Source organism: Salvelinus alpinus, chromosome 18, assembly GCF_045679555.1.
Source record: "Salvelinus alpinus chromosome 18, SLU_Salpinus.1, whole genome shotgun sequence".
Taxonomy (NCBI): Eukaryota; Metazoa; Chordata; class Actinopteri; order Salmoniformes; family Salmonidae; genus Salvelinus; species Salvelinus alpinus.
Window position 1 is genome coordinate 1,385,607 of NC_092103.1, and position 27,867 is coordinate 1,413,473.

Genomic DNA, 27,867 nt, shown 5'->3' on the forward strand with positions numbered 1-27,867 from the left:
TATAGTTTTTGATGTCAGATAAGTTAAGTGTTGGTTTCTTGAGAAGGGGAGCGACTCGGACCATTTTGAAGTCATTGGGGATGCAGCCAGTGGTCATGGATGAGTTGATGAGGAAAGTGAGGAATGGGAGAATGTCTCTAGAGATGGTCTGGAGAAAGGAGGAGGGAATGGGGTCAAGCGGGCAGGTTGTCAGTCGGCCAGACCTCACTAGTTGCAGGATTTCATCTGGAGAGAGAGGGGAGAAAGAGGTTAAGGCATAGGGTAGTTATTTGTGAGTGAGACCTGTGACCTCAATAGGTGATTGAGTAGTGGATGTCATCAACCTTCTTTTCAAAGTGGTTGACAAAGTCATCTGCAGAGGGGGGGGTTAAAGAGTTGGAAAATAGTTTCCTAGGGTTAGCTTACAGAAATTTACAGTGGTAGAAAGTGGCTTTAACAGCGGATACAGAGGAAGAGAAGGTAGAGAGGAGGGAGTGAAAGGATGGTCCTCCGGAACTTTAGTTTTCCAACATTTTTGCTCAGTTGCCCGCAGACCTGTTCTGTAAGCTCGTAATGAGCCGCACTCAGCCATGGAGCAGGAGGGGAGGGCTGAGCCGGCCGGGAGGAAAGGGGACATTGCAAGTCATAGGATGCGGAAGGGGAGGAGAGTAGGGTCGAAGAGGCAGAATCAAGATACAGGAGGGAGAAGGATTTAGCAGAAGGGAGAGATGATTGGATAGAAGAGGAGAGAGTAGTGGTAGAGAAAGAGCGAAGATTGCGACGGCGCATGACCATCTGGGTAGGGACTGAGTGGCTGGAGTTGGAGGAAAGGGAGACAGAAAAGGAAACAAAGTAGTGGTCAGAGACCTGGAGGGGGGTTGCAATGAGATTAGTTTGCGAGCAGCCTCTAGTAAAGATGAGGTCAAGCGTATTGCCTACCTTGTGAGTTGGAGGGGATTGTGAAAGGGTGTGGTCAAAAGAGGCAAGGAGGGGAAAGAGAGAGTTATGTAACGTGTCATTTTGAACTTCTATCAATATACCTGGTAAAATAATTCTTGATAAACAGTATTTGGCATGACAGGCCCCATAAAATGTATTGTGTTTTCTCAGTTTTATTTTTCCTAGTTTTTGATTTGTTTTACATTTTCTATTCTCAGTAGTACAATTATTCATAGAGAAACAGTGAGTCCATGTCAATGCTTAAATGGGGTGGCAGGTAGCCTAGTGGTTAGAGCATTGGAATAGTCACCGAAAGTGTTGCAAAATCAAATCCTCAAGCTGACAAGGTAAAAATCTGTCGTTCTGCCCCTGAACAGGGCAGTTAACCCACTGTTCCTAGGCCGTCATTGAAAATAAGAATTTGTTATTAACAGACTTGCCTAGTTAAATAAAGATAAAAACATCAGAAGAACATTTTTGAGGTCTGGAAAAGTGTGTAATTCCCCTTTAATTATGCATTAAGAGAGGAAGAGAGGAATAACCTCTTAACCTCATTAGGAGAGGAATGTGTGGGTATGGTGATGTTTCTGCTGTTAGGCCTAGTGCTGCAACATGTCATGGCAGAGTTTGCAAAACAATGGCCACCCAATTGAAACAAATAATCATGACGTATAGTTCTGTCAGGTAAGCCTACTTTGCAGTTAACATTTAATTGAGAAAATGTTTGCGAAAAGTCTGTCTACTCTTCCCACAATACGGTTATCATTAACCCCGCTAACTGGCTATAGACAAACACGCACACCAAACAGACAGACAGGGGCAATATTGCTGGAAATTAATTGGCAGATATTGTGTTACGTCTGGATTTTTAAGCCAATAGTGGCCAACCAGGGGTGGGAAAATGTCAATGTGGCTCTGATTGTATAGTAGCCCGGAGCTTTATGTTTATGAAATTTTGTGATGAAAAATGTATGTACTTTCAGAATTGATCGGCGAGCTACTCATATGTGGGCTGTGATATACCTATTGGAGACCCCTGATGTAGTAGATCTCTCTTGTTTACGTGAGATCATGGGTAGCCTATATTGAGAGAGAGGAGAGAGACAATTGTTTAGCATGGAGTGGAAGCCTCGCTCAGAAGAGCCTCAGGCTGCACTTTCATGCGCAATGACCCTGGATACCACCGTGTGTGTATGGGGGTGCGTGCGAGTGTGTGCACATGCGTGTGTGTTGTGTATGTCCTTGTTTCCTTTTACAACATGTTGCCTGTAATACACCGCTAATACGTTTCAATGTTATTTTACCTCCAATTGCTTTTGGTGCAATGTTTTGAAATCCCCACTCATAACATCAGACGTCAATCAACGTGACAGCTTTTGTTCTCTGTTATTTTCGGTTCAACTGGTTTATTGGCATGATCTCTTCTCTCCATCTTTACAGTACAAACAAGTGGAGCAGTACATGTCATTCCACAAGCTACCTGCAGACATGCGGCAGAAGATCCATGATTACTATGAGCATCGCTATCAAGGCAAGATCTTTGACGAGGACAATATCCTGAGTGAGCTCAACGACCCGCTCAAAGAGGTGAGAATGATGCCTTTGTTGTCTGTTGTATTTGAAGGGTCTGTCCCAAATGGCACACTATTCCCTATATAGCGAACTACTTTAGGCCACTCTGGTAAAGAAGGTGCACTATATGGGGAATAGGGTGTCATTTGGGATGAAATTTAAGGCTTTGTGAATGGACATTTGTTACAGTTATTAATTCTGCAACAAGGCAATATTTTCTTCATACAATCTCTAAGCATCTCTAATGGAGCAAACATGGAGTGCTGAGTGGTTTTATCTCTAATTCATATATATTTAATGCATTTAAGACATATTAATACTTTAGATATCATACAATGACCAGGTGAATTTTCGTCAACGAACGAATGAATCGTCATTAAATATTCAGCTGAAAGTATCTCTGTAGAAGGTTTTTTGTTAATCTCATGTGCTCTGCAACAAATTTAAAGGACAAACTGCAAAACAATAATCACTACAACTGGCGGAACACAAGCTGAACATTAATCAGCGTAACAGATATTTTTATTGGCATAAAGACACTAAGTTGCTCAAGAATGCAATATACAGCGAGATACTGTACATAGAAGTGAGATACATAAAAGTGAGATTATATTTTAATCTGATTAGTGTTTATGCCCATTAACACTAGAACTGCTGGGCCTCGAGGGACCCTCTCTTCAAGCTAATGAGCAGTCATTCTGACTGCAACATTTTAATAGTGTAATGAATACATTTATTATGCTATCGCAAAAAGTATTATTTGGTTAGGTAGGGTAGACTGACAAGACTGGTTTGATTAGGTGAACTGGTGGATATACAGTGCCTACAGCCTGAATAAAACATTTATTAGAATTGGGAATTTTCTGTCACTGGCCTACACACAATACCCCATAATGTCAAAGGGGAATTATGCTTTTCGAAATGTTTACAAATTAATTAAAAATGAAAAGCTGAAATGTCTCGAGTCAATAAGTTTAACGCCTTTGTTATGGCAAGCCTAAATAAGTTCAGGAGTAAATATTGTCTTAACACTAGAACCACCTGGCCTTTCAGCATATAAGTGCCTGCTAGAGAACGGTGAATGGTGTTTTCCAGCTAATTGATTGCATTTTGGAACAGCCTGCTGCCGTGTGCGCATTGCTGCACTTATAATGTCAAGCTAAACATTCTGAGATACACATCAACAACCGTTGTTTTATATAGCTTAATAACAAAAAATAGATATTTGTCTCCACTAGGCTGCGGCATACACTACATGTATGTGTACACAAACAAAATCATGGGCATTAATATGGAGTTGGTCCCCCCGTTGCTGCTATAACATCCTCCACTCTTCTGGGATGGCATTCCACTAGATGTTGGTGCACATTGCTGCAGGGACTTGCTTCCATTCAGCCACAAGAGCATTAGTGAGGTCGTGCACCAAACTTTACAATTCGCACTATGTATTGGGGCAGGTAGCGTTCTCGGACTGCCAGACGGTGAAGCAGGATTCATCACTCCAGAGAACGCGTTTCCACTGCTCCAGAGTCCAATGGTGGCGAGCTTTACACCACTCCAGTCAACGCTTGGCATTGTCGTCTTAGGCTTATGTGCGGCTGCTCAGTCATGGAAACCCATTTCACGAAGCTCCCGACGAACAGTTCTTGGGCTGGCGTTGCTTCCAGAGGCAATTTGGAACTCGGTAGTGAGTGTTGCAACTGAGGACAGACGATGTCTACATGCTACATGCTTCAGCACTTGGTGGTTCCCGTTCTGTGAGCTTGTGTGGCCTACCACTTCGCGGCTGAACCGTTTCCATTTCACAATAACAGCACTTACAGTTGACCGGGGCAACTCTAGCAGGGAAGACATTTGTCGAACTGACTTGTTGGAAAGGTGCCATCCTACGACGGTGCCATGTTGAAAGTCACTGAGCTCTTCAGTATGGCCATTCTACTGCCAATGTTTGTCTATGGAGATTGCATGGCTTTGTGCTAGATTTTATACACCTGTCAGCAATGTGTGTGGCTGAAATAGCCGAATCCACTAATTTGAAGGGGTGTCCACATACCTTTGCATATATAGTGTACAAGTGTGAAGTGTATCCTAAGTTTACGAAATAACTGTCAAAATTGTGTTCAATCATAGCCTGGGGTGGTCTAGCTGTTAGGGCTGCTGCCTTCAGCGCACTTATATAGACCTACCGTGTGGGTTCGATTCTGTCCCACAGCCTTCTGGCACAAATAACTAAATCCCTGCTATTGACTTGATTTATATGGACAGTCCAGGTATATTTTACCACTGATCTTGATAAGAAATGACGGTACCACAGTTTCAGATAACATAAATATGAAACAAATAAAATAATAACAGCAGGCTACACCAACATTAGTTTCCACTCATACAAAGTGTCGAGTAAATTGCCACAGCAGATTTGCCGTGGTAAACTAGGAAATACTTTATTTCTATTGTATGGAATGCTTGTCAAATAGATACATTGCCCTTACTCTGTTTAAAAAAAAGACTAAGTTGTTCTGATGACAATACCAACCAGAGGGAAAACATATTTTCAAAGACTTTGGTTGCAAGCAGGACTAAAGGACAATTTATGCTTGATCCGAAAATGTGGTCGGAGGCTTCGTGTGGAGGGTGCGGCGCAATTGCGGAGCCTCTGGAGGCATGCAGAGGCCAAATCAAGCTCTGTACCGCATCGCCTTGCGCCTCTCGAATTCTGTAACAATGCAGAAGGCTCCGTATAGCTCCGCATTGACATGATTGGTTGACGGTAGGTGATGGCGGGAGGTCCGGTATAAACACAAACACACTCCCTTGACAACTTCCTTCACAACAGCTCTGTGCTACTCTGCGAAGCCCAAGAAGTATGAATGCCCTGACTTCTGCAGAGGCTGTATCACCATAAATGCTCAACGGGCAATGCAGATGCATTGCAGCGCCTTTAAGGCAGATTATCTGCGCCTTTAAGGCAGATAGGAAGAGGCGAACCAAGAGGGCTCACTCTCGCCAAAATCTGTCCAGAATAATCCCAATGCGTTTCAATGCCGACCTAAACTTCTATGCACCCCTAAACAGACCTAAACATCTCGTCATAGTATACAGATCTTCTGACTAAGGTAAAACCGACGTCATCTTTTAGGGAGCTGTAATGAGGTGACCAATAATGGTTGCAATTGAAATCAGTTTTGTGGGTGAATTGAACTCATATTGATGGTTTAACGAGACATCAGCTGGCGATAATCTAGTGCCACCGATGGTTGCAATAGGCTCCTTGTTATTCGATTATATTCCAATAGGCTACAATTTGTAGGCTTACCATTAGCCTAGCCATTGTCACATAATGAATGGTGTGAAAATCGATAAAAGGCTACTGTTTGTGTTTCCCTGGCTGAGTTGAACTGATTCGGCCATCAGTTGATTGACAGATGTTGGCCTAGTTCTGTAGAACGGTAAACTTTTCTCCAGAGTGGATGCTCATCCCCGTTTTATAGTTAGGCTATGTATAATTTGCAGAGGTGGGTAGAGTACTGAAAATCTGCACTTAAGTAAAAGTACTTTTACTTAGATTGTAGTTTCCTGAAGCAAAAGTAAAATTAGCCATCAAACTACTCAAGTCAGAGTAAAAAAGTTTCCGGTCAGAAAACTACTTAAAGGGTAGGTAGCATTAACGTAAGCACATGTAACATATTGATTTGCATTAGTTTACGCATCAAAAGTACCAATGCACAGTCACACCTCACTTTTACATTTTTCAAGTTATTATATAAAACCGATCAGAATTCCGAAGTCAAGTGAGTGCATGTGTCAGCCGGTTGCTATCAATACCTAGCTTACAGCTACTTTAAAGTAAACCAACGTTTTGGAAATACATAACACCATCTAACCAGCTATCAAAGAATGCTAGCTAAATGCAGTTACTGCAGCAAGAAAAAGTATGTGAACCTTTTGGAAATACCTGGATTTCTGCCTAAATTGGTCATAAAATTTGATCTAAACTTCATCTACTGTAGGTCACAACAATATACAAACACAATCTGCTTAAACTAATAACACACAAACAATTATACTTTTTCATGTCTTTATTGAACACACTGTGTAAATATTCACAGTGCAGGTTGGAAAAAGTATGTGAACTCCTGGATTTAATAACTGGTTGACAATCCTTTGGCAGCAATAATCTCAACCAAACGTTTTCTGTAGTTGCGGATCAGACCTGAACAGCGGTCAGGAGGAATTTTGGACAATTCCTCTTTACAAAACTGTTTCAGTTCAGCAATATTCTTGGGATGTCTGGTGTGAACTGCTCTCCTGAGGTTATGCCACAGCATCTAAATCGGGTTGAGGTCAGGAATCTGACTGGGCCACTCCAGAAGGCGTATTTTCTTCTGTTGAAGCCATTCTGTTGTTGATTTATTTCTGCGTTTTGGGTCATTGTCCTGTTGCATCACCCAACTTCTGTTGACCTTCAATTGGCGGACAGGTAGCCTAACATTCTCCTGCGAAATGTCTTGATAAACTTGGGACTTCATTTATCCGTTGATGATAGCAAGCTGTCCAGGCCCTGAGGCAGCAAAGCAGCCCCAAACCACGATGCTCCCTGAGGTTTTGATGTTGGTGTTTTATGCCTTTTTTTCTCCACACAGAGTGTTGTGTGTTCCTTTCAAACAACACAACTGTAGATTCATCTGTCCACAGAATATTTTGCCAGTAGCACTGTGGAACATCCAGGTGCATTTTGCAAACTTCAGACGTGCAGCAATTTTTGGGGTACAGCAGTGGCTTCTTCCGTGGTGTCCTCCCATGAACACCATTTTTGTTTACTGTTTTACGTATCGTAGACTCGTCAACATAGATGTTAGCATGTTCCAGAGATTTCTGTAAGTCTTTAGAGGACACTCTAGGATTCTTCTTAACTTTATTCAGCATTCTGCACTGTGCTCTTGCAGTCATCTTTGCAGGACGGCCACTCCTAGGGAGAGCACCAACAGTGCTGAACTTTCTCAATTTATACTGTAGACAATTTGTCTTACCATAGACTGATGAACATCAAGGCTTTTAGAGATACTTTTGTAAACCTTTCCAGCTTTATGCAAGTCAACAATTCTTAATCTTAATCTTCTGAGATCTCTTTTGTTCGAGGCATGGTTCACATCAAGCAATGCTTCTTGTCAATAGCAAACTCAAATTTTGTGAGTGTTTTTTATAGGGCAAGGCAGCCCCAACCAACATCTCCAATCTCGTCTCATTGATTGGACTCCAGGGAAGCTGACTCCTGACTCCAATTTGTATTTGGAGAAGTCATTAGCCTAGGGGTTCACATACATTTTCCAGCCGACACTGAATATTTAAATTATGTATTGAATAAGAAAAATACAATAATTTGTGTGTTATTTGTTTAAGCACACTATGTTTGTCTATTGTTGTGACTTAGATGAAGATCAGATCAAATTTGATGACCAATTTATGTAGAAATCCAGGTAATTCATACTTTAGTCACATACTTTAGTCACAAGTTCACATACTTTAGTCTTGCCACTGTATCTTAGCCAGTAAGCTTGCCAGCCAGCTAACGTTAGCTATTTAGCCAACTAGCTGTTAGCCTAGCCAACCACCACAGTTATGGTCTGCAAGCTAGAGCCCAACTAGAAGGCCATTATCCCTGAGTCGCCTCTTCAATGTTGACGTTGAGACTGGTGTTTTGTACTTGTCCTCTTGCTCACGTGTGCACCGGGGCCTCCCACTCCTCTTTGTATTCTGGTTAGTCCAGTTTGCGCTGTTCTGTGAAGGGAGTAGTACACAGCGTTGTACGAGATCTTCAGTTTCTTGCTCAAATGGAATAGCCTTCTTTTCTCAGAACTTGAATAAACTGACGAGTTTCAGAAGAAAGGTCTTTATTTCTAGACATGTTGAGCCTGTAATCGAACCCACAAATGCTGATGCTCCAGATACTCAACTAGTCTAAAGGAGGACCGTTTTTTGCTTCTTTATTCAGAACAACAGTTTTCAGCTGTGCTAACATAATTGTAAAAGGGTTTTCTAATGATCAATTAGCCTTTTAAAATTATAAACTTGGATTAGCTAACACAACGTACCATTGGAACCCAGGAGTGATGGTTGCTGATAATGGGCCTCTGTACACCTATGTAGATATTCTATAAAAAAGCTGCCGTTTCCAGCTACAATAGTCATTGTCATGCCCTGACCGTAGAGATATTTTTATCCTCCCCACCACAAGCGGACCAAGCAGCGTAGTAAGGAGGGGCAGACAGAGTGGAGGACATCATGGACCTGGGAGGAGGTGATGTCAGGACACGAGAGCCTGCCGTGGAAGCAGGCAGAGGCAGCGAGTAAGGCGGAAGCAGAGAGAAAAGGGGACCAGCGTTACACAGGGTCACGGCTGGCAAGGAAGACCGGGAGGCCACTCCCCCAAAAATTAGGGGGGTGGCACATGGGTTGGTTGACGGAGCTAACTCCCCGTGCTCACGGTAGGGAGCGTGGTACTGGTCAGGCACCGTGTTATGCGATGAAGCGCATGGTGTCTCCAGTGCGCGTACACTGCCCGGTGCGCTATATTCCAGCTCTCCGCATCGGCCGGGCTAGAGTGGGCATCCAGCCAGGACGGATTGTGCCAGCACAGCGCTCCTGGTCTCCGGTGCGCCTCTTCGGTCCAGGGCATCCTGCGCCAGCTCTGCGCATGGTGTCTCCGGCGCGCTGTCACAGCCCAGTGCATCCTGTGCCTGCGCTCCGCACGTGCCGGGCCAAAGTGGGTATCCAGCCAGTACGAGTGGTGCCTGCTCTGCACTCTAGACCTCCAGTACGCCTCCACAGTCCAGTACGTCCTGTGCCTCCTCTCCGCACTCTCCCTGAGGTGCGTGTCATCAGCCCGGTGCCACCGGTGCCGGACCCACACATCAAGCCTCCAGTGCGCCTACACACACCAGAGCTTCCGGCGGTCATTTCCACGACGACAGTGATCGTGACAGTCATTTACAACATGAACAATGTCTACACTGTATTTCTGATCAATTTGATGTTATTTTTATGAATAAAAAATAAAAAAACTTTCAAAAACAAGGACATTTCTAAGTGACCCCAAACTTTTGAACGGTAGTGTATGTAAATGAGCTATATCTGTATTTCGTTTTCAATACAATTGCAAACATTTCCACAAACATGTTTTCACTTTGTCATTGTGGGGTATTGTTTGTAGATGGGTGAGTGAAAACATCTAGTTAACCCATTTTGAATTCAGGCTGTAACACAACAAATTGTGGAATAAGTCAAGGGGTATGAACACATTCTGAAGGCACTCTAAGTCTGTCTGCACCATCTTGCAGATGTCCAGCACAGGTAGTCTCCAATGAAGACTGACATCAAACAAAGTCTGTAGGCTGTACAGTTTAAATGACGGTCTTATTCAAAGTTGACTTAATATCTATCAATGTGCTCAATTTCATAAAAAATGTAATGGTACTCAAGATATTGGAATAATGTTACAATGTCTATAGCATTCATGAAAATGTGTTTCACAATATAATTTCAAGTTTAATGTGATGTGTCATTTTTCACTCTGAATGAATTTCAAGGAGGGTCAGGTAAGTGTTACAACAGCAGTCAAACAACAATCGATATTGACATTTCACTATCATTTCAGTCATGTTGCTAGTATGCAAATCAGTCTGATTTGTATACTAGTAACATGACTGATAGTAAAATGTGTTTTAGCATGGAATTAAACATCAAGGTAGGTGTTCAGGTAATAGTAATAGTGCAAATATCAATTGCCATAGTCAACTCAATCCTATTTTTTCCTGCCAAGGTAGGATTTATCCTCCATCCTTCTCTTCCGAACCTCTCCTTTCCACTTTGAAGTTTTTTCTTTTTTTCTTGGCTGACCCCCTTTGATGTGCCACCACAAGCTGTAAATAAAAATACACACAAAAAAAAGGTATTTCTAGTATATGGCACAAAATGCTTACTGAGCTGATACACTGACTGTACTGTATGGCAGATGTGCTTATAGGCCCAGTCATAAAAACAGAATGACATTTAGACACACTCACACACACACAGAGAGAGAGAGAGTGATAGAGAGCAATGGACTGAGAGGATGCTGTGCTGGACTGCCCGGTTGATCGAGCTAATGTTAGCTAGATACATGGCTGGCACTGCAGCTAGCTAACTAGTTTAGCCAGCTTATTTAGTGGCAACGTAATGTGATAGCTAGTTAGCCATTGCCAGACACATCTGATTAATCAGCCAACAAGCAGAGATCCTATGGGGAGCTTAAAAACAGGAGTTTCAACTTTGTCTGTCAGATTCTAGGTTAGCCAAAGGTAACTAGCTAGCTAGTTAGCTACCTAGCCATTTTATTTGCACTCACCCTCAAAACACAATTTCAACAGCCAAATTATATCTAAGAAATATTTATCTTACTCCAGAAATATATATACTGAAATAAAATATAAAACGCAACATGCAACAATTTCAAAGATTTTAATGAGTTACAGTTCATATAAGGAAATCAGTGAATTGAAATAAATTCATTAGGCCCTAATCTATGGATTTCACATGACTAAGCAGGAATGCAGCCAATCAGAAAAAAAAAAATTCCCCAAAAAAGCTTTATTACAGACAGAAATACTCCTCAGCACCCCCCTTCAGATGATCCCACAGGTGAAGAAGCCGGCTATGGAGGTCCTGGGCTGGCATTTTGTACACGTGGTCTGCGGTTGTGAGGCCGGTTGGATGTACTGCCAAATTCTCTAAAACGACATTGGAGGCAGATTATGGTAGAGAAATGAACATTAAATTATCTGGCAATAGCTCTGGTGGACATTCCTGCAGTCAGCATGCCAATTGCCCACTTCCTCAAAACATCTGTCGCATTGTGTTGTATAACAAAACTGTACATTTTAAAGTGGCCTTTTATTGTCCCCAGCACAAGGTGCACCTGGGTAAGGATCATACTGTTTAACCTGCTTCTTGAGATGCCACACCTGTCAGGTGAATGGATTATCTTGGCAAAGGAGAAATGCTCGTTAACAGGGATATAAACAATTTTGTGCAGATTACTTGAGAGAAATAAGCTTTATTGAGCGTATGTAACTGAAGTGGTTTGGTAAAATGTAATGGAGTAAAACGTAAATACAGCCCACAGAGAGTAACTAGAAAAGTAATAGTTACTCAAAAAATGTAAAGGAGACTGGGCCGGATTCAAAACAACTCCGACTCTGGCATATGTGTGCCGGGGTCAGCGGCTATAACCGCTGGGCCACATAGGCATTGAGGTAGTCAGTCATTTATTCTATCTATTGCTTGCCTTTAACATATGATAAAACAAATGATCTTAAATAACGGATTTTCCCTAATTAAAAATACATCTACCCTCTACAAATATGTCAATTTATTATAATCCACGTAAGAATCCATACAAGATGCGCTGTAGCATGCACATAGCCTACATAGGCTACTTGAACTGACGCCCAGTGAACCGGCAGTCTAAGTTATTGTATAGCCTACAAACACTGCTTCCAGCTGCCCCCTGGCAGTGATTCTAAATATTCAATATTCATTCAAATTCTCCTGCTGCAGGATTATTTTCCTCCTGCAACGAAAGGGGTCAAATTAGTCAAATTAAGATCAGACATTTGTACACAGTAAAGAACAGGATAGCACATACACAGTAGAGCACACGCATAGGTCTATATAGCATAGTAAAGCACAGCCCAGATATCTCCGTCTAGCCCAGAATAACCAAAATAAGACAGATCCACAGAGCACTGAACTGGACAGGACCACATATTTCACCCCATACCAGCATAGCAGAGGATGGTACAAGGGTCCCGTGTGGCTCAGTTGGCAGAGCAAGGCGCTTGTTACGCCAGGCTTGTGAGTTGGATTCCCATAGGTGACCCGTATGAAAATGTACGCACTCACTACTGTAAGTTGCTCTGGATAAGAGCGTCTACTAAATTATGTGAATGTAAAATGTAGAGACATGACAGTGATAACCAGCTTAATCATGGCAGAAAAAGGGTGTGGGTGGGTGATGATGACGCTCTTCGTAATGTGAGAAAACAGTTCTCCAGAATTTCTGGAGCTGGCCGGCCGTCATTTTGTTATTTAGCTATTTATACTGCCAGGCACCGCTGCCATGTGACAAGTTTGCTGCTTTAAATGGATAAAGTCTAAAGATTGTTTCCCCACTGGAGTCGGGCCTGACCAGGCCGGGCTGAATACTGGGTATCTTAGTCATTATTCGTTGTACATGATTGAGGTCAGAACCCATGGCTTTGGCTGGCTCACTGCTACTGTTGTCTCAGTACTGAGCTAACAGCATCAAGCCCAGCCAGACAGGAGATTGGCTGATGTCACTTTGGCCTGGATGCTCCCATTGGAGAGTCATCATCCCTCACAAGAAGTGAGTAAGGGGTTAGTGGAGCAGTGAAGGCCAGGCTCTGTCAGTTTGTCTCTCTGCATGGCAGACTGAGGAGCGGAGGGTCGAGGTGCTAAATCTGAATGGCACAGTGAAGCTACAGAGACGGAGACATAGGAGTAGAGGGGATTGGAGAGGTGGGTATGGGAGGTGCTAGTAAGTAAACATCCCAATACAGGAAACAATCTCCAACAATATCTGAGGGTTGATGTGTCTGAGGAGACGAGAAAGATGACTGGCTTTCACTGAGGTCAAACTCATCATCATCAGACAATAGTTCCTGACTATTTTCTACAGAACCTTTTTTTTCCTTATACCTTGAACATATACCAAGCTAAAACATGGAAACAGAGCATTTTATTAACCACCCCTGAATGACCCCATACATAAAGCAATCGCTGGTTGTGTCTGAGGAGACCAGAATGACTGGCCTCTACTGAGGCAATGATCATCGTATTTGATAGACAATAGCGCACAAGTTCCCCAAAGAGTGATGAAAAGTGGCTCAGAGATATTAAAAGCGGATCTTATGGACGTAACTATCATACATTCAATCAAATAGAGAGAAAATATGTAATCTGAGATTCCCTGTTGAATTTGGATGAACTCACATTAAAATAATACCATTTGTTATTGTGTATTATTTAACCAACAGAAAAGGGAAATTGGAGAACTCACAAAAAGACATTGCTTTCCTGGATTATTCATCTGTCTAAAATCCAATAAACAAATTATTCATGAATTAGATTAGAGGGACACGTCAGGGTTGACTGCTATCACCACTCTTATTCCCTTTTGTTATAGACATACAATTGTTTAAGTATTTAAGTACCAAAAACTATATTTTCTTTTTTTTAGGAAATTGTGAACTTCAACTGCCGGAAGCTTGTGGCTACCATGCCACTGTTCGCCAACGCAGACCCCAACTTCGTGACGGGCATGTTGAGCAAGCTGAAGTTCGAGGTGTTCCAACCCAACGATTACATCATCAGAGAGGGCACCGTGGGCAAGAAGATGTACTTCATCCAACATGGTGTGGCCAGGGTTATCACCAAGCTCAACAAAGAGATGAAGCTGACTGACGGCTCCTACTTTGGAGGTACGTAGAGAAAACAAAAGACATCCTGCATGTTTTCTACAGTACCAATTTTCGCTTAGACAGACACCAAGCTATAATACGGAAACAGGTAACTGTGTCAAGGACCACTGTGTAGGCGTACTCAGACTCACTCCATCCACTCAAATCCTCTTTTGCCTTTGCTTTGATGTTTGTCAAGTCCCATCACTGCAGATAAAACATTTTGGGACGGGAGTTAGCTTCTCATATTACATAACGTTCATCTGGATGGGGTGGTGGAAGGCGGGGTTGAGGGGGATGAAGAGAGGACAGGCCAAGCCAGGGATCAGGGCTCAGATCACCCAGAGGACAAAAAAAGGTTGCATGTCTGTCTGCTCTGCATTGGGGTCTGTAGCAGCAGCCAACAGGGAATGCACCCCCCAAAAGAAAAAAAAATAAAAAAAAAATATATAAAAAATAAAAAATAAAAACAGGGAATGTTCCTTCTGCGTAATTGAGGGAGTAATTCACCCATCCCGCTAGAGCGTTATACAAATCATCAAATATTTTTTCATCAAACTATCCATTTAAAAGGCAGTTGTTTACATTGCCAAATGTTCTGGGGTGGCTCCTTGTTGTGCAAAAAAGAGAGAAGCAGGCTAACTATTTTCAGAGGGACATTTCATTTTTCATTTGATCCAAGTTCAACCCCCTTCCCACGGAAAGACGACTTAAGATTCTAAGTATATCTTCTGGCTGGCTGTGTGGCGTGCAATCATGTAATCTTCCAGATAGATATGGCCTGCCTGGGAAGAAAGATGTGAATCAAGAAATGAATGAGTGGACAATTCTTTCATTCAAACTCCCCTGCTGTCCGAATAACCTCACATCTGATTTAGTCCAAATATTGAATTGAATTGAAACCAGGTAAAAACAGCGAAGCAATCAAAAACAGTACAAATGTATTGTATTGTAATCAAATAAATCATTGACTAATATAAATTCCCTGAATTCATTCAGCTTTCATGTCATTATTTTCCGTGGGCAAAGTCAGACTTGTCCTGTCCTGACACAGCACAAAACAATACTGTAGACAGGGCTGAATCTGATTAGAACATAGTGGACCAGTGAAACGGTAACACTTTACTTGACAACCCAGCATTATAACAAGTTATGGCACATTCATAAACATGTCATAATATTTCATAACCACTGACATAACTTGTCATAACCTATTATAATATGGTCATAACACTTTCATGACACTTATTTAGACCTGTTGTGACATATACTGTACTACGTTATTCAATAGCTGGTTATGACTCCTACATAAGTATCAAAACCCTCAAAGCCTACCACACAAGACAACACATTCCATTACACCATAGCCTACGTGTTAACAGTATGTTTATGATATATCAAATCAAATCAAATTTTATTTGTCACATACACATGGTTAGCAGATGTTAATGCGAGTGTAGCGAAATGCTTGTGCTTCTAGTTCCGACAATGCAGTAATAACCAACAAGTAATCTAACCTAACAATTCCACAACTACTACCTTATACACACAAGTGTAAAGGGATAAAGAATATGTACATAAAGATATATGAATGAGTGATGGTACAGAACGGCATAGGCAAGATGCAGTAGATGGTATAGAGTACAGTATATACATATGAGATGAGTAATGTAGGGTATGTAAACATAAAGTGGCATAGTTTAAAGTGGCTAGTGATACATGTATTACATAAAGATGGCAAGATGCAGTAGATGATATAGAGTACAGTATATACATATACATATGAGATGAGTAATGTAGGGTATGTAAACATTATATTAAGTGGCATTTGGCATAAGTGGCATATATAAAATCTTTTGAAATTTACCTTGTTAAATTATCATTGTAATTGCGCACACATTGATGTCAGACATACACCTACCCCAATGCTCTGTTGCTGATAACTGGGATGAATGCAGGAGCAGATTTCAGGAGGAGGACAAGATGGGCATGTATCTGATAGGCCTATCTGGCATATATGACTTTGATGGTCATAATGCTTCTTGACAGTGTCATGAAGTGTATTTTCTTAGTCTAAGTAAAGTGACAGAGGATGGTCATAATGCTTCATGACAGTGTCATAAAGTGTATTTTCTATGATGAAAGAATTGTGAAAAAAACATGACTGAAGAATTCATTACAACAAAACAAATGATTTAAGAAATAAACTTTCAAATGAAAGGAGACTTCTTGGCAGGGAAGAAACGAATTTGAATAAATGTGGGGTTTGACACTATTATGTAGGTGTAATAACCAGCCATAAAATAACACATATGTCATAACAGTGTTACGACCATATTATGGCAAGTTATGTCAGCTGTTATGACATACAGTTGAAGTCGGAAGTTTACATACACTTAGGCTGGAGTCATTAAAACTAGTTTTTCAACCACTCCACAAATATCTTGTTAACAAACTATAGTTTTTGCAAGTTGGTTATGACATCTACTTTGTGCATGACACAAGTAATTTCTCCAACAATTGTTTACAGGCAGATTATTTCACTTATAATTCACTGTATCACAATTCGAGTGGGTCAGAAGTTTACATACACTAAATTGACTTTGCCTTTAAACAGCTTGGAAAATTCCATAAAATTATGTCATAGCTTTAGAAGCTTCTGATAGGCTAATTGACATAATTTGAGTGAATTGGAGGTGTACCTGTGGATGTATTTCAAGGCCTACCTTCAAACTCAGTGCCTCTTTGCTTGGCATAATTGGAAAATCTAAATAAATCAGCCAAGAAAATTGTAGACCTCCACACGTCTGGTTCATCCTTGGGAGCAATTTCCAAATGCCTGAAGGTACCACGTTCATCTGTACAAACAATAATATGCAAGTATAAACACCATGGGACCACGCAGCCATCATACCGCTCAGGAAGGAGACGCGTTCTGTCTCCTAGAAATGAATGAACTTTGGTGGGAAAACTGCAAATCAATCCCAGAACAACAGCAAAGGACCTTGTGAAGATACTGGAGGAAACAGGTACAAAAGTATCTATTTCCATAGTAAAACGAGTCCTTTATTGACATAACCTGAAAGGCCGCTCAGCAAGGAAGAAGCAACTGCTCCAAATCCGCCATTAAAAAGCCAGACTACAGTTTGCAACTGCACATGGGTCAAAGATCGTACTTTTTGGAGAAATGTCCTCTGGTCTGATGAAACGAAAATAGAACTGTTTGGCCATAATAACCATCGTTATGTTTGGAGGGAAAAGGGGGAGGCTTGCAAGCCGAAGAACACCATCCCAACCATGATGCATGGGGGTGGCAGCATCATGTTGTTGGGGTGCTTTGCTGCAGGAGGGACTGGTGCACTTCACAAAATAGATGGCATCATGAGGGAGGAAAATATGTGGATATATTGAAGCAACATCTCAAGACATCAGTCAGGAAGTTAAATCTTGGTCACAAATAGGTCTTCCAAATAGACAATGACCAAGCATACTTCCAAAGCTGTGGCAGAATGGCTTAAGGACAAAGTCAAGGTGTGAGCAAGGAGGCCTACAAACCTGAATCAGTTACACCAGCTCTGTTAGGAGGAATGGGCCAAAATTCACCCAACTTATTGTGGGAAGCTTGTGGAAGGCTACGCAAAATGTTTGACCCAAGTTAAACAATTTAAAGGCAATGCTACAAAATTCTGATTGAGTGTATGTAAACTTCTGACCCACTGGGATTGTGATGAAAGAAATAAAAGATGAGAAATCATTCTCATTTCACATTCTTAAAATAAAGTGGTGAATTTTTATTGGGATTAAATGTCAGGAATTGTGAAAAACTAAGTTTAAATGTATTTGGCTAAGGTGTATGTAAACTTCCGACTTGAACTGTATTATGACATGGGCAAATTAAGGCTGTAATCAGAATAGGTCACAGCGAAGTTGCAGTTAGCAGCTCCATCTAGAGATTGTACTGTAGTGTACTGCTTCAGCTCTGCACTTTTTGGGAACGTCCCAAATGACACCCTATTATCCATATAGTGTACTACTTTTGACCAAGGCCCATAAGGCTCTGGTCAAATGTAATGCACTATATAGGGAATTTCAGGGGTGTCACCAGTGAACTCTGTTTAGTTTGAGCTTGATGTGTGTGGTGGTGGCACTGTAAGCCCCCAAATGGATGGGAAATCTAATTTGAAATGAAACAAAGCTTCCACTTCTTTTGATGCACAAAGTGTGTGTGTGTGTGTGTGTGTGTGTGTGTGTGTGTGTGTGTGTGTGTGTGTGTGTGTGTGTGTGTGTGTGTGTGTGTGTGTGTGTGTGTGTGTGTGTGTGTGTGTGTGTGTGTGTGTGTGTGTGTGTGTGCGTATGTGTGTGTGTGTGTGTGTGTGTGTATGTGTGTGTGTGCATGTGTGTGTGTGCATGTGTGTGTGTGCATGTGTGTGCATGTGTGTGCATGTGTGTGCATGTGTGTGCATGTGTGCTGCTCGTGTGTGTGTGTGGCCAGTCATTCTACCATGTTATGCTGAAACCAGGCCCCTTTTCCGGCCAGCTGCCCATCTGGTGGGTAGTGATATTTTTACCTCGTCTGTTTGTCTTTGCATGAGTATGGCAGTAAGAGATGAGCTCTAACTTTGGAGCAGCTGGTCCAGTCAGGAAACTCCTTACTTCCCCTCCACTGAACCACACTATCAGCATCATAATATAGCGGCCATTGGACCAGGCCATAACCGGCAATGCTAGGCTAGCTGCACCCAGTGCCACTGGATATTGAATATCATTACCATATTGAATACTGGATTAGCATTAGTCAGGAGACTCACTACTTCTCATCCACTAAACCACATTATCAAAATAATAACATAGCCCAGCTCTTGGGTCCATGGGGAAATGAGATGTATGACACATGAAGTGATGGCAAATTACCCAGGGTTCCCCAGGGGTCAATGGTGATGACATGTAACAGGAAGGGGCGATGAAGAAACACATCAGATCATGTGGAGCGGCGAGTCACACTCTCCTAGGCCTCACACTTCGAGGCATGGTTGTCCAGATGACTAGTCTACCTCATTCCCACAACAGATCTGGGTTCAAATACTATGAATATTATTTGAACCCAGGTCTGCTTGTCATCAAGATGACTTTGCAACAAGGCTGGATGGCTGGGCTCTGTTCCCACACTGTTTGCCCTGAAGGAGATACAGGACAGGAGAGATAAGCTAACTGATTGTCCATTCATTCGTGAGAGTGACAGAAACACCTTCTCTTTGCTCGCCCACTCAGGCGGCTAACAGCTAACCTTTCTCCTCTGGGCCGCCAGGAGGAGAAACCAACTCTATATCTGCTCTTAGCTGCTGTACATTTCTTATTGCTAGCTCATTATTTTTTGTCTCTCTCTTTCTCTATTGGACTGGGATGGTAAGGAAGTAATTAGAGTGAAGAGGTTATGGGTACAGAGGGGGGACAGTGTGGCAGTTTGGCTCTGGCTGTGTCCCAAATGGCATTTCCTATGCAGTGCATTACTTTTGACAAGAACCCTGTAGGCACTACATAGGGAACAGGGTGGCATTTCAGACGCATCCAGTGTGGCCGCCTCCTGTCATATTGCACCCCATGGAGTCTCTCTGTGCCAACATAGATTGCACTTATGAGGAGATTTTTCCATTGTAAGAGCACTAACACCTTGTTCACACTCGCAGCTTGAGCGTGCTGTTTTCATATCCTGCGGGATACAGCAGGCAGCTCTAGCAGCTAATGCTTTTCACAGAGGAAATCTAGGCTGTGAATGTCAAGGGCATTTTCCTCTAATTAATCATACCTCCTTTCATTCACTGTGCTGCAAATATGACTCACTGTTCTGCTCTAAAGAAAATATTGCACCATATGGACGTGTTTGTCACTACACGATCAATAAATAGTTACCCTAGCATCAGCTAACATCAGCTAGCCCCTGGGGACAAGATGTGCAAGGTTTACTTTCCCAGTGACCCTCTTTTCTGATAGGTCTGTTTGGATGGTCTGACCCCACAGTAGCAGGGTTGATAATTACCTTTCCTGAATTAGATCCAAGAATGGCGTCAGTCAAATTTGATGGGTAACATGTCCAAGGGCAGAGTGATTGGTCTAGGAATTAGGGAAGCAAGTCTAGCACATTAGGTCCCAGTGGCTAACATATTGTACATGTCATCTGGGTGGGTACTGAAGGTCTGGGATAAGGACCAGGGCATCAGCAGAGTTCTGTCTACCACTTCGATATGAAGCAAAAGTATTGGGACTACACTCGCTACATACAGGCCAAGCTCACCGGAGCTGAGAACCAGCACCTCAAATTTCTTTACTGCTGAGCTCCTTTTCCTCTTATAGAATATAAGCTGGAAAGTGTTGCAGAGTTCCTGCACCTATATATAAACAGCACCCAAATGAATACCAGCACCTATTTCAGTCCAAGTCAAGCAATGAGGCCAGGATTCAATCCATCAAGGATGAACTATACCTGTGCACAGCGATACAGTTTTAAAGGCAGTTGCCCTGATGATCACCGAGATCATGATCGCTGCAATTGCTGTGGATGTCGGCTCAGGATGAAATCATCTTCAAAGTTAAATCACAGTTCACCAGGTTGTAATCTGTCTTTGTTTCAATCCTGGCCACTGTGTCTATACAGTATACAGTATGTACTGTACATACTCAACACTAGACAGCAGCAGTGGCAGCAGCCAGCAGTACATAAAGTGATTTTTCCGACTCATTAGCTCAAAGTGACAACATGATGAATTGACTCTGCATAGCTCTAGTTACAACGCAGCGGCCATCACTTTATTTACATGCACATTAGGTTATCATGCCACCAGATCCAGCTGTACCTTGGAAACTGCTCATTCTTCATTTATATGGTAATTTGTCCAATGTTGGAGGTTGCACACCCCAGATTAGGTTAGAGCTGGTCTTTGTTATGGCTGTAATTACTCAGTCCATTGCTTCCTCGCTCCATGTGTGTCTATCAGAGCTCTCCAGTTCTAACAAACAAAGGTATTACTGACAATGGAACGCATTTTGGCCATGAAGCCTTAGTCAGCATAGACACCAAACAGAAAGAGTTTATAAGTAGTGTACACACATCCAGTAGTAATGAAAGAAAGATAAGATACCTACAGACAGACCCAAGGTCTTCTTGCACAATACAACTGCAGGAGTGTTCAAAAGTGTGGGTATCTCTCTTTCTTTCATGAGCAAACAGAAACAGTGCATTATTTCAGTGACATCAAAAAGTAAGAATTGAGCTTATTGTCTCATTGTGTTTTCTCGACAGAGATTTGTCTGCTGACGAAGGGGAGACGCACGGCGAGCGTTCGCGCCGACACCTACTGCCGTCTCTTCTCCCTCTCTGTGGATCACTTCAACGTGGTGTTGGAGGAGTACCCCATGATGCGCCGCGCCTTCGAGACTGTAGCCATCGACCGCCTGGACCGCATCGGTAAGACCATGACCACACCTTGCTGTTGATACTGCACTGTGTTGGGTTGGTGCCCTGTCATGCCCTGCCTGTGCCGTGTCATGTGTATCTATCTGTTTTTATCGTGTTTGCCCTCCGTCACAGCACTGTGTCCGTCTGCCATCGCGATGCATGACTTGTAAGCTGCACTATCTTTGTTCTTTCTTTCCTCCTCTCTTTCCATCAATTTACCTTAATTTTACAAAAAAAATTACATTGGTAACATTGATTGTTTTCAAAATTAAGTCAAAGTCCAATTGTGTTAATAAATGGAAGTCAGTGGCAGTGCATTTCACTGACTATCCGGTAGGGTGTCAGATCTGTCCCAGATCCGTCCCTTTTTTGGTTTGGTGTTGACCCCCAACTGGAACCCCTTCCGGCGATTGGACGGAAGCTAGAACGCATTTGCATGTGCCTCCGTATTCATTCGCCTGCACACCTAGGTATGAGCAGCACCCTGACCCCATCCCTAGGCCCAGGCCAGCCAGGGCAGCCAAAGACTGGCTGATCTGGGCACGTGATACCATGGAGGAAGTTACCCAGCTTGACCAGGCTTTACCAGACACGGCTTGTACACATGATATGATGCCACTTAGCTTCTGTTAGGGTTGCAAAATTCGTGAAACTTTCCACAAAATTCCCAGGTTTTCCAGAAGTCCCAGATGGGATATTCCTGGATTCAGGAGGGAATATGCAGCTAATATGGGAATCCTCCTGGATTTCTGGAAAACTTGAGAATTTGTGGAAAGTTACCAGATTGTTGCAACCCTAGATACAAGCATTTTCCTTTCTAAGAGCAAAATAGACAAACTTGGCCATTATTAGTGACCATTTAACTAAAGTCATAAAGAACGATAATCAATAAAAATCAGAAACATAATTATTATAACGATTGAAAAAAGGGGCACATGTATGTAATGCAACCAGGGCATCTATTTGTTTTTAATGCTGGTTTTTTTCTAAATAACTTTTCCATTTTAAAGTTGTTGTTTTTTAAATGAATTTGCTCATAATATACTATATTTCTACTATATCAATATTTGGGAAATATTATGATATAATCTAGGTGGTCTAGGTGTTTCTCCTCAATTGAGTGCTTTATAACTACAAATATTATGGGATATGTTCCTGGAGAGGTTGCCTGCAAAACTCACATTTCAACATGGCCACACACTTATACAAAGTACAAAGCATATAGCATCTAATGCTTGTAGAATATTGCACTAGTAATGCATATACACTACCGTTCAAAAGTTTGGGGTCACTCAGAAATGTCCTTGTTTTTTTAAAGAAAAGCACATTTTCTGTCCATTAAAATAACATAAAATTGATCAGAAATACAGTGTAGACATTGTTTTTCTTTGCAACTCTGCCTAGAAGACCAGCATCCCGGAGTCGCCTCTTTAATGTTGACGTTGAGACGTGTACTATTTAATGAAGCTGCCAATTGAGGACTTGTGAGGCGTTTGTTTCTCAGAAGAAAGGTCTTTGTTTCTAGCCATTTTGAGCCTGTAATCGAAACCACAAATGCTGATGCGCCAGATGCTCAACTAGGCTAAAGAAGGCCAGTTTTATTGCTTCTTTAATCAGAACTACAGTTTTCAGCTGTGCTAACATAATTGCAAAAGGTTTTTCTGATGGTCAATCAGCCTTTTAAAATGATAAACTTGGATTAGCTAACACAACGTGCCATTGGAACACAGGAGTGATGGTTGCTGATAATGTGTCTCTGTACGCCAACAGTGGTTCCTTCTTTAAAAGTTGCTTACACCACGGGACTTAGAGGTACCCAGCGTCACGGCTTCATTGCTCCAGACCACCACAAGGGGGAGTTAGAGCACTCACTATGCATTTGGGTCCCAAGGTTTTTATATGACCAATCATATTGAGTAATTCCAATGACAAATTTGACGCGGGCCACCCGTCCCTGGTGACTTCAGCAAAGATGGCTGACAAAACATTACGGGAAGCAAATGTATGTAGTTATAACGTCATAACGACTCAAGCAAAACATGTACAATTGAGAGGAATATGTTAGTTAATGTAGAGACAAACGATTGTGCATATGTTTTTGTCATAAAGTTAATTTACGAAAATCGCTATTCAGCTATTTTTTTTCAGCCATATCCAATACCAGGTGTATCAAACTCATTCATTATAGCAAGCAGGGAACAGGTTTCGAACCCTCAACATTCTAGCCCGAAGTCCAGCACACTATCGACTGTGCCCAAATGTATTAATTGGGGTTGAGGCCGATTGTGGCTAAAGACACTTTATCAATTGGAATCTTTAACGTGGAAAGGGAAAAAATTATTATTATTCGTTTTTCACAAGCGTAGCAGGATGGGCTATTAGCTGAACAATAGACTATTCAACCTTTAATAAAGAATTGTCTAATAGCTGTGTCACGACTTCCGCCGAAGTTGGCTCCCCTGCCTGTTCGGGCGGTGCTCGGCGGTCGTCGTCACCGTCCTACTAGCCGCCACCGATCCCTTTTTCGTTTGTCTGTTTGTGTTTTCTGATTATTTGCACCTGTGTTTTTTTTGTTACGTAATGAGCTTCCCTATATTTAGGAGTTTGACCCGCCCTTGTTTTGTGCGGGATTGTTTTTTGTTACGTGCGTTGTATGTTGGGTTGTTGCAAGTGTTTTTCTGCGCCCTGTATGTTCGGGCTTCATATTTTGTTAAGCAGTAAAAGGAATAGTTTTTTCCAAGCGGCTCTCTCTCTGCGTCTGATTCTTTTCACCTACTTAGTCCCGCGTGACAAGCTGAGCTAGGTGTGAACCCCCCTCCCTCCCCTCCCCAACTTGAGCTAGGTGTGAAACCCCCTCCTCCCCAACTTGCAACAAATAATTTTCAGGACTATCTGGAAAAAGCAGCAGAGATGCGCAATAGGTTTCTAAGAAGAGGCTATTCTACACAATGTGTGGAAGAAGCTCTTAATTTGGCATTGGGGAAAACAAGACATGAACTGCTACAAAAAAGACCCGCTAAACATAAGAACACTCTGTAATGTTCACAACTACATATACTTTTAACTCGTGAAAAGTGGGAGATTCGATCAAGAAACACTGGCATGTTTTATTTACGGATAAATTGGTCTGTGCCAGCTGCCAGCCACAAAAGAAAATCATCCAGAATGTTTTTAGATTTTCACCCTCCAGACATTATTTCCTAAAGGTCTTAATTATGAAATGCCTATGTATGTTATGTTGTGAATTTGAACATGAATTATGCCCCTATTTCAGATTACGCTGATGTTTTTCTTACATTGTACCCTTGCTTGGTAGGTCGATGTCCTCATTGTGGTTTTACAGACGTGTTTAATACGTTTTATGTACACACTTTATTTGAATATTTATGAAATGCATATTGTTATATTTGGTAGCACTTATTTGTTTTTCCTTCGCCTCCAAACCCTTTCGATGCGTGGAACGGATGTGGGTGTGGCTAGGTCTACATAAGGGTGCTAATTTAAAACACTCACAAAAGCTCTGACGAAGGACGTGAGGTCGATACATAAGGCTTATTAAAGATCAGTGATACGATCAAGAGCAGTGTGTGGGTTCTTTCCTCTTTTCCTCATCCTATCCGGCTGTTGCCATGCACCTGCAAAAAAGATAGCTCAAATGTGCAAGTGCCTTTTGAATTTGACTTTACAAACAACAAGAGGGCTTAATTTGAGTCTTTCTTCGGAGCCTAGACCTATATAAAATAACCTAACTGGCTGAGGTAGGCTATGAGGCTTAACAGCCTAATAGAAGTAGGATTTTTTTTATTAGGCCTACTTACAATTGCAACTGGTCAAAAATGTAGCATCCTACATAAAACAATCATTTAAAGAAAAAATGTCTGCACGTTTGAACTAAAACAATGTAACTAATAATGAAAAGCGCACATTTGTAAATCCCAAACTCTAAAAGTAATTGGAAATGTAGAAACAAATTATGTATGACATTGTGGTTACAATAAAGAATGTAGCCCATCATGCAAATGATTCCTATTAGCAGGACAATAGACTTTTTATAGCCCGGCTACTGTTGTGAAAATCCCTCAACTTGCAATGTATTCAATGCTTAAGTACTCTAAAGTGTTACTTTTCTAACTCAAAACAGCATTTCTTCATCGACATCTTTATGCTTTTGTTAATCTTCTTGATATTCTTCCTTTTTTTCTGTAGCAATTTTGAGCAAATTGCTCAAGGGCCACGGTTGATTTGTCTGTGAAGATGACGTTATTGAATGTCTCGCCAGCTTTGATCCATGCCTGTGTCACGCTCTGACCTTAGTTATCTATGTTCTTTGTATTATTTTGGTCAGGTCAGGGTGTGACGAGGGTGGGTATGTGTGTTTTGTCTTGTCTAGGGTTTTTGTATATCATGTTTTTTTTGTAAGTCTAGGAAATTGTAGGTCTATGGTGACCTGAATTGGTTCCCAATCAGAGGCAGCTGTTTATCGTTGTCTCTGATTGGGGATCCTATTTAGGTTGCCATTTTCCATTTTGGTTTCGTGGGTCTTGTCTATGTGTAGTTGCCTGTTTCAGCAATCGTTGTATATAGTTTCACGTTCGTTTTGTTATTTTGTTAGTTTGTTTAGTGTTCTTTCTTTATTAAAAGAAGAATGTATTCATATCACGCTGCGACTTGGTCTCATCAATACGACGAACGTGACAGAAGAACCCACCATAAAAGGACCAAGCAGTGTGTTAAGGAGGAATGGACATGGGAGGAAATTTTGGACGGTACAGGACCCTGGACGCAGGCTGAGGAGTCGCCTAGGAGTAAGAGAGGACAGCAACGACGTCGGGGAGGTAGGCCACAGAAATCCCAAGAAAATGTTGGGGGGGCACATGGAGCAGTTGGCGGAGCCGAGGAGTGGACCAGAGCCAGCCTGGGAGAAGAAGGAGAATCCGGAGGAGAGAGAAATGGGGGAGTTGTTGAGTTGGTGGATGAAGCACGGATTTGGAATAAAGGAACGTGTTGTCAGTTTGGTGCCACCTTAGTCAACTCCTCATACTCATCCTGAAACGTGTGTTAAAGTTCCGGAACAATTGATGCCGGCTATACACACCAGGTCTCCAGTATACCTTCACAACCCAGTGTGTCCTGTGCCAACTCCTCGCACTCTCTCTCAAGTGCGCTTTCCCAGTCAGGTGTGTCCTGTTCCTGCTCCTCGCACTCTTCCTCAAGTGCGTGTCCCCAGTCAGGTCCGTCCTGTTCCTCCTCCCCGCACTCGCCCTGAGGTGCGTGTCCTCAGCCCGGTACCACCAGTTCCGGCACCACGCACCAGGCCTCCAGTGCGCCTCCAGAGTCCAGTACGTTCTGTTCCTCCTCCCCGCACTCGTCCTGAGGTAGGCCACAGAAATCCCAAGAAAATGTTGGGGGGGCACATGGAGCAGTTGGCGGAGCCGAGGAGTGGACCAGAGCCAAAGTTCCGGAACAATTGATGCCGGCTATACACACCAGGTCTCCAGTATACCTTCACAACCCAGTGTGTCCTGTGCCAACTCCTCGCACTCTCTCTCAAGTGCGCTTTCCCAGTCAGGTGTGTCCTGTTCCTGCTCCTCGCACTCTTCCTCAAGTGCGTGTCCCCAGTCAGGTCCGTCCTGTTCCTCCTCCCCGCACTCGCCCTGAGGTGCGTGTCCCCAGCCCGGTACCACCAGTTCCAGCACCACGCACCAGGCCTCCAGTGCGCCTCCACAGTCCAGAGCTTCCGGCAACAGTACCCAGTCCAGAGCTTCCGGCGACAGTACCCAGTCCAGAGCTTCCGGCGACAGTACCCAGTCCAGAGCTTCCGGCGACAGTACCCAGGCCAGAGCTTCCGGCGACAGTACCCAGGCCAGAGCTTCCGGCGACAGTACCCAGTCCAGAGCTTCCGATGACAGTACCCAGTCCAGAGCTTCCGGCGACAGTACCCAGTCCAGAGCTTCCGGCGACAGTACCCAGTCCAGAGCTTCCGGCGACAGTACCCAGTCCAGAGCTTCCGGCGACAGTACCCAGTCCAGAGCTTCCGGCGATGTTTCATAGTCCGGAACCTCCAACGACGGGCCACAGTCCGGAACCTCCAAAGACGGGCCACAGTCCGGAACCTCCTACGACGGGCCACAGTCCGGAACCTCCAACGACGGGCCACAGTCAGGAGCCTCCAGAGACGATCTCCAGTCCGGGGCCTCCGGCGACGGTCCCCAGTCCGGGGCCTCCGGCGACGGTCCCCAGCCCGGGGCCTCCGGCGACGGTCCCCAGCCCGGGGCCTCCGGCAATGATCCACAGTCCGGAGCCTCCGGCGATGAGCCACGGTTCAGCTCTACAAAGGCGGAGGGATCAGTGTAAAGATGGGGGGCGGCGTCCAGAACCAGAGCCGCCACTGAGGGTAGATGCCCACCCGGACCC

At 43.0% G+C, this 27,867-nt stretch overlaps 1 protein-coding gene across 1 annotated transcript in view; it reads left to right on the top strand.

Annotated features, from left to right (window-relative positions):
• LOC139543486 (potassium/sodium hyperpolarization-activated cyclic nucleotide-gated channel 1-like) overlaps nt 1-27,867 on the top strand; it is a 202,446-nt gene that overhangs the window by 153,567 nt on the left and 21,012 nt on the right. The window contains exons 5-7 of the mRNA XM_071349592.1: nt 2,359-2,505; nt 13,784-14,024; nt 21,298-21,462. Of these exons, the coding sequence (XP_071205693.1) occupies nt 2,359-2,505; nt 13,784-14,024; nt 21,298-21,462 (553 nt within the window). The remainder of the gene's footprint in view (nt 1-2,358; nt 2,506-13,783; nt 14,025-21,297; nt 21,463-27,867) is intronic.